An 11952-nucleotide genomic window follows, 5' to 3' on the forward strand; every position below is an offset into this window, starting at 1 on the left:
GGTGCTGCAGGGACCTGGGTGCTCCTGGGGACCTGGGTGCTGCAGGGACCTGGGTGCTGCTGGCCGTGCCCAGAGTCCCGCACGGCCGCCTCGCGCCAGCGCCGCCGCCAGCTCCGGCCGCTGCTGCCTGCAGGCCGCCATCGGGTCGGCTGGAGAAGAAGGGCTGGCAAAACGCCGGGGAGCTCCCCGGCACAGACTGCACTGGGAAGCGTGGAAGGCTCCGGACGTGGGGGGACAGAGCCAAGGAAGCGCCTGGTGAGTCCCCAGGGATGCTCGAGCGGAGTGTCCTTGCCCGGGGTTCCTTCCCGCTTTAGTGCCCTCGCGCTCCGGGGCTCCTCGCCGTCCGCCCCGCGCTTTGGCCTTGCASGGCCAGGCCGGGGAGGGAGCCGGCACTGAGGGCAAACCCGGGTGGGTATCGGCTGGCTCCCGAACGGGGCGCAAATCCTCGGCCTCCTTGGGGCCGGCAGCGCGTGTGCCCTGGGAAGCACCTTGCGCTTCACGGGGCGCCTTTCCCGCCCCGTCCCTCCTGCCCCTGCGAAGGGAGCTGCTGGTGCAGCTGGTTGACGGGCAGGTTTGGGGAGGAAACGGGCTGCTTCTTGTTCTCCCGAGGGGCCTGGGCCGGCCTGGGAGTGTGGTACCCACAGCAGGGCTGCGGGGAAATCTGCTCTCCAGAGGAACTGCAGGGATTTTGAGAGGGAGTTAAAACAAGAAGCCAAAAATACCCCAAGGGGAAGCTCGTGTCTTCTAGCCCAAGCACGAGCGTCTGGCTCTGCCCRGTGCCCGGAGGCTGGGGAGTGCAGCCGCCCAGCTCGGCACCTTTCCCTCGGCACCAGCRATGGAGAAGGACCTGGGATCTGGGAGCTGCGCAGGGTTTGTCCCTCCATGGGCACTGGCAGGAGCCCAGCTGGGCGCTGGGTCCCGCTCCGGGCTCCTGGTAAAGCAGCGAGTGCAACGAACGGGAACAGCAGCAGTCACAGGCATTGGAGTGTAGGACGTTAGAGGGGAGATGGAAGGAGGTGGGYTCATCCTTCTGGGAGAAGAGAGGGTGAAGGGGGTCTCCTAGGCGGGTTATGGAGAAGGTGGAGCCAGGCTTTCATGGAGAGGCACCAGCAGAAGTGGCAATGGGGAAGTCCCCGCTGGACGGAAAGGGGAATGAAGGGTTGGGATGAGATTTGACTGCTCTTTTCTTGAGGTCTGATCTGTCCTTAGTGCTGGGCTGTTTCTGGTGTGGAATTGACAAACTTTGCCTGACTTGAGGGCAACTGGACCTTTGCTGGCAGCTCCCTGACCCTGGGACCATGTGGATTGGGAGTGGCAGAGATGGCCTTGGAGGACGTGATGGGTCAAGTTCTCCTCTAGGAGAAAGATTTGAAGGCAGGAAGGAACTGAGCTGAGGGAGACCTGGGTGACAGTGTCCACGTGTAGCGTTGTCCATTACCTGGCACAGTGTGGATGCAGGGCATGTAGGAGCCATGGAGTGGTATCGCTGGGAGATGGAGATGTGGGCGCCCTAGAGATGCTGCCACCCCTGTCTCAGGCCCTACTCCCACCTACTCATGATGCCTTTTTGCCTTGCAGGCGAAATGGATTCCATCTTTTTCAACGGGGATCTCTCAGAACTCTTTGCATTCTACAACTACACTGACTACAGCACGGCCATGCCCAGCGTGGCTGTCTCCTCCTCCCCGTGCCGGCCTGACAGCTCTGCCCTCAACAAGTACCTGGTGGTGGTGATCTACTGCCTCGTCTTCCTCCTCAGTGTGGTAGGGAATGGGCTGGTGGTGTTGGTGGTGACATCCAGCCAAACCAACCGCTCTGTCACCGACGTCTACCTGCTCAACTTGGCGGTGGCCGACCTGCTTTTCGCCTTCAGCCTGCCGCTCTGGGCCGTCTACCGGGCCCATGAGTGGGTTTTCGGCACCGTCATGTGCAAGGCCATCTCGGTGCTGCAGGAGGCCAACTTCTACAGCGGTATCCTGCTGCTGGCGTGCATCAGCGTGGACCGCTACCTGGCCATCGTCTACGCCACCCGCGCCGCCACCGAGAAGAGGCACTGGGTCAAGTTCGTCTGTGTGGGCATCTGGGTCTTCTCGGTGCTGCTCTCGCTGCCCGTTCTGCTCTTCCGCGAGGCCTTCAGCTCCCCGAACAACGGCACCGTGTGCTACGAGAGCATCGGCGAAGAGAACACGGCCAAGTGGCGCGTGGTGCTGCGCGTCCTCCCGCAGACCTTCGGCTTCGCCGTGCCCCTCCTGGTGATGCTCTTCTGCTACGGCGTCACCGTGCACACCCTGCTGCAGACCAAGAATGCCCAGAAGCAGCGGGCCATGAAGGTCATCCTGGCCGTGGTACTGGTCTTCCTCGTTTGCTGGCTGCCCTACAACATCACCCTGGTGAGCGACACCCTCATGAGGACACGGGCCATTGAGGAGACGTGTGAGAGGAGAAACCGCATCGACACGGCCCTCTCCATCACGCAGGTCCTGGGCTTCTCCCACAGCTGCATCAACCCCATCATCTATGCCTTCATCGGGCAGAAGTTTCGCAACAGCTTCCTCAAGATCTTGGCCCAGCGCGGGCTCATCAGCAAGGATGCYGTGGCCCGCTACGGCCACCCTTCTTTCGCCTCCTCCTCCGGCAACACCTCCACCACCCTCTGAGCCCTGCTGCTCGCCCAGGACTGGTCTGCCTTGCCTGCAGCAGGCCCCAGCACCCYAACTTTCCCTTCCCGCACACCCCAGCACCCTCACACCACCTGCAAGGACACGGCCCGTGGGACGCCAGGCACAGCCCTCCAGGGCGCCCTGCTCACGGATGGGTGCGCAGTGGGTCTGCGCTCGCTGCGTGTTGCTGAGAACGTGCGTGGCAGGGCTGCATGCGGCTGCACGTGTGTGCAATGCTGGGCGTGCGGTGGTAAGTTGGCATGGATGCAATGGTGAGTGTGTGATCGGAGGTGCCTGCAGTCACGGTGGGATCRTGTGTGGGGGAGTTTGGGTGGGTGGGGATGTATGTGTATGTGTGTGTGACTGTATGTGTGTCTGAGTGGGTGTGAGTGCACGTGACTCGGTGTGCGTGTGTGTATCTGTGTGTGTGTGACAGCTGAAACGTGCCTGTGTGCATGTGGGGGTGATGGCGGGTGCGCACGTGAGCGGTATTCGCACGCGAGATCCCAGCCGCGCTCTCACACAAACACATGCACGAGCACTACGGGCTGTTCCTGAATTCGTGTGCGGGTCCGTGTGTGCAGCTATGCGATCACCTGTGACTGGATGCCTGTGTGACTGTGTGTCTGTGCGTGCGGTGTGTGCACAGGCGCGYGCGGCAGTGCGCGACGTGACCCTGACACCGCGTGCGTGTTGCGGAGCGCAGGTTGTGCGTGAGCGGCCGTGTGTGCAACCAGGGAGCTGTGTGGGGTGTCTGCCCATGCCCAYGGCGTGAGCTGGGGTACCAGGCCGCCTGGGACACGCAGGGGACACGCAGGGGATGGAGCGGCCCTACGGCACCGTCTACAAGCACCAGGGACAGCAAGGACTGGCGGCAGCGATGCCCCGCTGATGTGTGCGGTCCAAAGGGACCCCAGCTGGAGGAGCGCCTGGGTGCTGAGCAGGTATGGGCCACCCTGGCCTGGTTTGCAGAGAAGAGATGCCCAGTGCTGCCCTCCCTTCCCTCTTGGGCACAGAGCCTGTGACACTGGGGACCCCTCACCAGGGCCATGGGATGCGAGTGATGTTCATGCCTGATGGCCATTCAGCAATAAAGATGCTGATGGGTTTGTCACCTGTGTTTGGCTCCTGTTTGCCGTGGGATCTGGCCGTGTGGGGTGGCGATGGTGGTACCCAGGGCATCCCTCTGGGGAGCCACTTGGCCACGGTGGCTCCTGGCTGTCCTACCCCAGCAGGCTCCTTCCTCGCTGCCCTGTGTGCTGTGCCATGCGCTCAGGGTGCCCAGGCCGGCCTGGCCTTGCGGTGTGTGCTGTAACACACCGTAACGCTCATTTCCAAGCCAGGAAAAYGCCGTTACCCAAGAGGCTGTTGCAGACACTTTTGCATCCTGTGCGCGTGCAGCGGGTCTCCTGCTCTGCGTCACGGAGCCAGGCCTGGGGGCTTCCACGACCCGTTAGCCCTGCCTGGGAGCGGGGCTGGGGACAGACTCCCCAAACCCCTTTCCCAACAGGCACCTGAGGCTGCCGACCAGGGCAAGCTCCCTTGGAGCTGCTCGCTGCCCTCGCTGTCACAGAGCCAGCTCTGTCCCCAGTGCCCCACGGGTACCGACTCCTCCCGTGCCCGCGGCGCTGCGCTGCCGCACGGCTGTTGTGCAAAGGGCTGGGAACCTGCCCCTTACACAACCGGGCATTTCCGCCCCTGCTTGGGCAACCGGGGCTGGCACCAGGGCACAGGGGCTGAGGAGGGGGATGTGACCTTGGGGTGTCCCACCTGCCACACTCTGTGACGTGTGTGTCTGTTCCAGCAGACACTGCTGGAACAGCCCGTGCTGTTCCACTGGGGTCCTGTAGTGCTCCTCCACCGTCCCCTGCCTTGGGGTCCCGGGGGCCCGAGACGCAGGAGGCACCCGTGGGTGCTGCTGTGCCCTGTGTGGTGGGCGGTGAGGGGCTGGGGACAGAGGCCCGGGGGCCCCTCAGCAAGGCCCAGACTGGAGACCCCCATGCTGGGGTCCCGGCTGGGCAGGGGCAGCCGGGCAGCCGGGCAGGGGCAGCCCATCACCTTTGCGTCTGGGAAGCCTCTTGCCCAAGCAGTTCCTCGCAAGTGGTCAGGAAGCGGGGGCTGTTGGCTAATCGCTGCCTCTCCTGCCCGTTGCTGCCTTCCTGGCAGGAGCTCGTGCTGACGCAGGGGCTCAGATGAGGCACCTTTTCCTGAGACCGTTCTCCCCCAAGGAGGGCTGTCCCCATTTGTATCACTCACTTCCCGCGTCCTGGCCAAGGTTTTGAACTGGTGATGACCAGCAGATGACACGAGAGCCACAGAGAGCCAYGAGAGTTAGCAGGAGTGGGTTGTTTTCCTCTCCATGGACCAGCCACGTGAAAGATGTGTCCAAAATCCCCAATCCTGAGTGGAAGGGCCTGCACAGCAGGTCCTGGACGCCCAGGTCCTTGGCTCATGTGAGTCCCCAAGGAGGCAGACGGTGGCTGGAGCGCGTGTCCGAGCACAGCATGACAGAGCCAGTGCCGCCTCACGYGGGCTGCTGTTGCCTTTGCTGGTAGCAGAGCAGGCAGCACCGCCCCTGCTTCCCCACGTCCACCGAGCACGCGTGGCACACCTTGCCCTGGCACAACCTGCGGAGAGACGACGGCCTCGTGCGCACAAGGGCCGTGACATCCTGATGCCCCTGGTGCCCCTGGAATGCCACCCGCTGCCCCATGCCCTCCCGCTCGGCCCCAGGCCCCACCTGCAGCTGTATCGCCGCGAGAGGAGGCGGAAATCCTTGCGGCAGCGGGCGCACAGCCCCAGGTTGCGAGGCGCCACGCTGGGCATCTGCGGGTCTATGCCCTCCGTCTTCTGCCACAGCGCATCCTTCTCCCTGCAGAGAGGGCTCGGGTCAGCTTGCCCAGACACAGCGCACCCTCGGGAAGGGGGTTGCCCCCAGGCTGCACCCCCTGGGCGCACAGGGAAGGGCTGGCTGTCTCCTGGGCATCTCCCTTCCTGCAGCGGGTGGGGATGTGCTGGAACGCGGCTGGGCAGACCCCCTCACACGTGAGTACCCACACACGTAGACATTCACGTACGGGTGTGAGTGTGCACGGGAGCCTGAGGGCCCCGACAGCCACGCGCAGGCAGGCGGGGGAATGTGCCTGGGGCAGGTCCTGTTGGCTGCACTCAGAAGCTCCTACGCGACAGCCCCTTTCTGCTTGCCGCTGTGCGCTCTGGTTTACACACGTGCCAGACCTGGCAAAAATCCATGTGCCCTTTGTGTAACATCCCCAATAGAGCCGCTGTCCCCACACCGCCAGCCAGCAAWGAGAGGTCTGGGCACAAGGCCTGGCGCCCAAGCCCCAGGGCGGCATCCAAGTCCTCACCCGGGTCTCTGAGACAGTGAGGGGGATTTTCCCGGGCTCTGGTGCCCTCCTCTGGGCAGAGGGGTGTGAGAGCGTTGGCTTGCACAAGGCACATGGCACACAGCACACGACACACAGCACACGGCACAGGGCACACGGCACAAGGCACACAGCACATGGCACACTGCACATGGCACAAGGCACACGGCACAAGGCACACTGCACATGGCACAAGGCACACTGCACAAGGCACACAGCACACGGCACAAGGCACACTGCACATGGCACAAGGCACACGGCACAAGGCACACTGCACATGGCACAAGGCACAGTGCACATGGCACAAGGCACACGGCACAAGGCACACGGCACATGGCACAAGGCACACGGCACACGGCACAAGGCCAGGCAGCCGCGCGGCCGCGGGAAGGTGGCTGCAGGACTCACCGCAGCAGCTCCAGCAGCCGCCCCTTCATGTCGCGGATGAGCTCCTGCTGCCGGGCCTGCTCCTCGCCGCGCGTGGCCTCGCGCTCCATGGCCTCGCGCTGCGCCCGCTGCAGGGCCGATGCCCAGCGCTCTCCGTCCTGCCGCGCTCTGGCGCAGAGGGTGGCACAACAGCGCTGAGCTGAGCCCCGGGGTGCCAGGGCACGGGGTGGGGATCCCCTCCATTCCACAGCCACCCATCCATCCTCCAATCCATCCATGTCTGCATCCCCACAACCATCTTGCCACCCACTGCTCCATCCATTCACCTACCCAGCTGCTTTCCAGCCATTCATTCATCCTTCCCTCACCCATCCCTCCATCTGTTTGCCAGTCCATCCCTCCCTCCTTCCATCCACTTCCTTGCAATCCATTCCCCTGCCCCTCCACCCAACCATCTGCCCTCCCTCCATCTACCCACCCCAAACCCACCCCTCCACCCATCCGTCCACCCCTACCCCTCTTCACACCTCCACCCTTCCAGYCATCCCTCAATCCCCAAAAGGGATGACGCCAAAGGGTTCCCTGTCAGCACCTGCCCAGCTGCTGCTGCAGCCGCTCCACCTCCTGCCGCTGGGCCTGGAGCTGCTGCCGGCTCTGCTGAGCCTCCTCCCGTGCCGCGGCGGCCACGGAGGCCAGGAGCTGCGGGAGAGGCGGTGGTTTTGGGGGGCTCTCCCCAGGGGGTTTATCCCCCCGTGCCCAGGGATGTGGTCCAGGTCGCCCGTACCGTCACCATGCTGGCCGCGGTGCTGGGATCCGGCTCCGYGCCAGCCGCCGCCGGCTGCTCCGCGCGGGGCTCCCGCACCCGCTCCAGCGCCTCCCTCAGCGCCTCCTCCAGGGCGGCCAGCTCCGCCTGGGCGGCTGCCAGCCGGCGGGCACTGTCCTGGGCATCCGCGGCCGCCCGCTGCTCCAGCGCCCGGTGCTCCCGCAGCGCCGCCCGGAGCTGCTCCTGCTGCTCCTGCTGCTGCMGCGCCGCAGCCTCCGAGGCCGCGAGGCGCGAGGCCAGGGCGTCGCGCTCTGCCAGCGCCGCGGCCAGCCGGGCGGCCGGCGCCTCCGTGGCCTCGCGCCAGCCCCGTGCCTCCTCCTCCTCCGCCAGCGCCCGCGGTGTCTCCGGCAGGGCCGCATCGCCCGGCGCCGCGGCCGCCCTGGCCGCGAGGCGCGAGGCCAGGGCGTCGCGCTCTGCCAGCGCCGCGGCCAGCCGGGCGGCCGGCGCCTCCGCGGCCTCGCGCCAGCCCCGTGCCTCCTCCTCCTCCGCCAGCGCCCGCGGTGTCTCCGGCAGGGCCGCATCGCCCGGCGCCGCGGCCGCCCTGGCCTCCAGCAGCAGCCGCTCCTGGGCCACCTCGGTGTCCCGCGGTGCGTGCCGGCGCAGCTCCGCCAGCTCGGCGCCCAGGCGCGCCAGCGTGGCGCCCAGGAAGGCGTTGGTGTCCCGCAGCGCCTCGGCCTCGCGCGCCTGNCCGCGCCGCCGCCTCGGCACGCAGGCGCTCGGCCAGCTCCTGCAGCGCCGCGTGCGCCCCACGCAGCTCGGCCAAGGACTGCTCCTGTGTTGGGGAGCCCGGCGCCCGGCCCGGGCACRTTGCGGGCTCCCCGTCCCCGCCAGCCTGGGGCTGCTTCTCGGTGTCAGTCCTGGCACTCGCCCACCTGGGCGAGGGGGAGCGGGCAGCGATGGGGTCACAGCGGGGAGCGGGCACCACGGGGCTGCCCGCTGCATCGCTGCCGTTGAGCATCTTCTCTGGGCAGCCGGCGGGCGCTGGGCTGGCCCGTGGCAGCGTCCTGGAGGGGACGGCGGGGCTCAGTGTGAGGGGGGATGCCCGTRGCCACGCGGTGCCGCGCGCCCTGAGGGGGGGTGCCTGTGCTGTGCCCASCCGGTGCTGCCAGCCCCGGCGCCCCCCGCTCCCGCCCGCGCTCACTCCGAGAACATGGGCCAGGCGGCGTCCAGGTCGGCGCGGCGCAGCGCCAGGTGGAAGGTGACGCCGTCCAGCTCGTAGAGGCTGCCCAGGATCTCGGCGCGGCGCTGGGGGCTCAGGAAGGGGCTGCGCGCGTAGTACCACTCGCTGCAAGCACAAGGCGCGCTCGCGCACCCCTCTGCAGCCCCCGCGCCCCGGGGCGCCCGCCGCGGCCCTCCCGGCCCCTGCCCTCACCTGAGGCTCTGCGGGTCGAGCAGGCAGAGCTGCAGCGACTCGGCCAGCTGCCGGTGCACCAGGCAGTAGCGCAGGAAGGCCCGGGCCCGGCCCAGCGGCGTCTTCAGCTGCGGGCAGAGGGGTTTATCCGCCCCAGCCCTCCGCCCGCGCCACCCTGCACGTGCACCCACAAGTGTGGGCACGGTGCAAAACGCGCTCAAGCGCGTGTGCCTGCGTGCAAGTGCAGGTGCTAGCGTGCCAACGTGCCCGTGCAAGGCTGACTTGCACAGCTGTGCATGCAACGGTGCGTGCCCATGCACAAGGGTGCGCGGGCGCCCCGYGAGCCCAGGCACCTTGTCCAGCGAGGCGACGAAGCGAACGCCCTCGTGCTCCTGCCGGCGCCGCGCCAGGCCCTGGCACAGGAAGTCCCAATAGTCTTTCCGCTGCCCAAAGAAGTTCCTCTTCTCCTTGAGGTCGAACTGGCAGAGACACAGGCTCAGTCCCCTTTGGGGAGGTCCCCTGTCCCCTCAGTCCGTGCCCCACAGCCTGGGAGCCAGCCAGGCACCCTGAGTGCCCAGCARGCACCCTGGCACAGTCGGTCTCCTGGCCAAGCATAGTCTGCTGCACTGGGGCAGGGGGAGCAGAGATGCAGAGCAGCCCTGGGCTGGCTCTGTGCCTCAGTTTCCCTTTTGTGGCTTTGGGAATAACCCCTAGCTCCCTGTGTGAAAGAGGATGAGCCCTGGGCAGGCTGCAGGAGAGCTTGGCATGGCCAGGGGTGCCCGGAGCCAGACAACACCAACCGCACGTGAGCGTGCCAAGGCTCAGCTCTCCCTTCAGAAACTCCCTCCCCACCTCCAAAGCCGGGCAGCGCGAGGGCCTGGCAGTGCCAAGGGCCAACTAGTTCTCCAAGGGTGCCCACTCRTGGAGTGGCTGGAACAGGCACCCTCAGCTCTGGGCTGCACCCAGGGGGAAACTGAGGCAGGGAGGGAGTGGGGGCAGCCTGCGCGGTACCTGGAGGAGGAACTCGAGCTGGGCGCAGAGGCTGTGCAGCTCCCGGCTCCCGTCCGTCACCGGCAGGTTCTGCTCCYGGTAGCTCCGGTTCAGCTCGGCGACGGTCTCTGCGGGGTGGTGGGCATGAGCTGGCCGRCCCTGGTGGGCAGCGGGCCTGTGCCCCATCCCACACCCTCCCCGCYGTGTCCAGGCCCTCAGCCCCGGGGATTTCTGCTGTGGGCGAAAGAGGAACTCACGGCGGGATGAAAAGGGGGAAGAGGGAGAGCGAGTGGGAGCAGGTACATGCAGGGCTCCTCCTTGCTTCTTCCCTGCTCCCTTCCATCCAGGCGCCTGGGCTGGTGGCGGGATGGGCAGCCAGGATGGGAGCCAGGATGGCTCCCCAGCCGAGGACAGTCCCCAGGGAKGAGGGGGAGATGGGGCTGCTGCAGGTGGGGGGTCCTGGGATGGCCTCCAAGGTGGGGACAGGGCCTCCTCCCCTGTTGCAGCGCTGGGACACGGGTGTCACAGCCCTTCCCTGCTGCCCACGGRCTGGGCGCAGGGAGGAACGTGGGGCTGCGGCTCTGTCCGGCCTGGCGGGATGAGGCGGGATGAGGCGGGATGCGGGGGAGGCTGCCCGTGCACCCGCGGCGCGGACGGGCTGCTCACTTACTCTGCAGATCCTTGATGACGCGGGCGAGCTCCCCATCCTCGGCCATGGCTCCTGCCCCAGGGCTCTGCCAAGACAGAGGCCCTGATCAGAGCGACCTGGCGCTGACCCTGGCACCCCAGAGCTCGGGTTTGGCCTCTGCCCCAAGGAAAGGGTCTTTCCTCCCCACTAGGCCCTACCATGGAGCTCCTCTTCCTTAGGATAAAACATAGTGGGATAGAGGGCATCCTTCTGCCCGTGTCCTCCCCTGCACAGGCGTGAGACACGACGGGCACAGCCCTTGCCCCCTCAGCTCTCCCTGCACCCATGTACCATGCCCGGCTCGCCCTGCCTGTCGGCACGGTCGGCACGGCACGGCACCGAGGCTGAGCCCCTGCAGCATCCCCGTCCCTGTCCCTTCATTTCGGGGGGAGGTTGGCGTGGGGGAAGTGCTGCCTTTGCTTCTGCTCTCGCTTCCCTGCTCGCGCCGTGAGCAGCCCGGGAAGCGGCGGCGGGGCTGGGGCGGGCGGCACGGAGCCCCCGGCACGCGGGTCCCCAAGCCGCGCAGCGGGCAGAGGCGGCGGGTGGCCCTGGCRTGGGGAACACGCGTGCACACGTGTGTGCCTGCATGTGAGTGCATGCTCACAGCAGCCACGCGAGCACGAGTGCACGAGCGAGCCCGGGGCCTCTGCGGATGTCCCGGCCTCCCCACTCCCCTCGGCACTGTCCCCAGTGCCAGCCCGCAGCAGYGCCCGGGGTGGACCCTGCCACCCGACCTCACCGTGACGTGGGCACCTAGTAGGACCAGGACCTGCAGACCCCTCTGCACAGCTGGTGCCGGTTTCTGCACCCTTAGGTGACCTTGGTGCCRATCTTTGCACCCTTGGGTGACCTTCGGTGCCCAGTCTTGCCATGTGCCCAGCYGATCCTCCACCCACTGGTTTTCCCACAGAAAGAGATGTCACTTACCTGTGTCCCGCGAGCCGTGGGGTGCTCCCAGCCACTCGCTGTGTCCCAGTTGGATCCCTGCTCGTCCCTGCGCCCACGCTGCACCCGGCTGCTTCTCCTTTTGTACCTTGGCCAGGAGGAAGTGCCTGGGATTGGGGCAGCAGGAATCGCCCTCGCCGCATCAGGCACCGCGGCGCCTGCTTGGTGGGGCTGGGCAGAGCTGGGTGCCCAGCCAGGGCCCTCTGCACAGGCCCCCATTGCCCTCCCTGGGGGTGCCAGGGGTCTGCAATGCCCTCCCCTGGGGGGAGCTGCCTTGGGAATGCTTGGTGGGACACCCAGGTTTTGGGGGGATCAGCAGCCCCCCCCAGCAGCAGCCCCAATGCAGCAGCCGCTTCCTGGCACCCAGACCCCGTTCTGGGCAGCAGCCCCCCGGGCACCAGCTCCCCAGCAAGGGCAGCAGCCCAGCCAGGCGTCTGCCCTCGAGGCTSGTGCTGAGCCCAGCACCCGGGGTGCAAACCTGTCCCCAGAGAGGCGTCCCCCTCCTTGGAGACCCCAGCCCCAGAGTGTCCCCCTGTGGCTGTGCCCAGCCCCATCGCTGTGCCAGCCTGGCCCCACAGGTGCAGGGGGGACCCACTCCCAGCAGCCTGGGGGGCAATGCCAGCTCAGCCTGCAGCACCGGGATGAGGGAGCGGGCGCCGTCCCGCTGCCGGGCGCCACGGTGGTGCGCGCCCCCCGAGCGCCGCCCGCGCCCCGGCCGCCCC

The 11952-nt window shown here is 67.2% G+C and overlaps 2 protein-coding genes across 2 annotated transcripts; one reads left to right on the forward strand and one right to left on the reverse strand.

Moving 5' to 3' along the window:
• Window positions 1-220: 220 nt before the first annotated feature.
• Window positions 221-2657, forward strand: LOC112951499 (C-X-C chemokine receptor type 1-like). Its single transcript, XM_026044242.1, has 2 exons — window positions 221-255; window positions 1579-2657. Exon 2 carries the CDS (start codon window positions 1584-1586, stop codon window positions 2655-2657), a length of 1074 nt encoding a protein of 357 aa, XP_025900027.1. The 5' UTR covers window positions 221-255; window positions 1579-1583.
• Window positions 2658-5002: 2345 nt separating this feature from the next.
• Window positions 5003-10340, reverse strand: RUFY4 (RUN and FYVE domain containing 4). Its single transcript, XM_026041949.1, has 11 exons — window positions 10268-10340; window positions 9619-9725; window positions 8961-9086; window positions 8629-8735; window positions 8398-8541; window positions 8129-8260; window positions 7218-8028; window positions 7026-7132; window positions 6455-6601; window positions 5401-5532; window positions 5003-5287 (listed from the first exon to the last, which is right to left on the reverse strand). Exons 1-11 carry the CDS (start codon window positions 10311-10313, stop codon window positions 5185-5187), a joined length of 1962 nt encoding a protein of 653 aa, XP_025897734.1. The 5' UTR covers window positions 10314-10340; the 3' UTR covers window positions 5003-5184.
• Between the last annotated feature and the right edge of the window lie 1612 nt (window positions 10341-11952).

The sequence above is a fragment of the Nothoprocta perdicaria genome, unplaced genomic scaffold (assembly GCF_003342845.1).
Source record: "Nothoprocta perdicaria isolate Ctin4 unplaced genomic scaffold, notPer1 scaffold_0, whole genome shotgun sequence".
In the NCBI taxonomy this organism is placed as follows: Eukaryota; Metazoa; Chordata; class Aves; order Tinamiformes; family Tinamidae; genus Nothoprocta; species Nothoprocta perdicaria.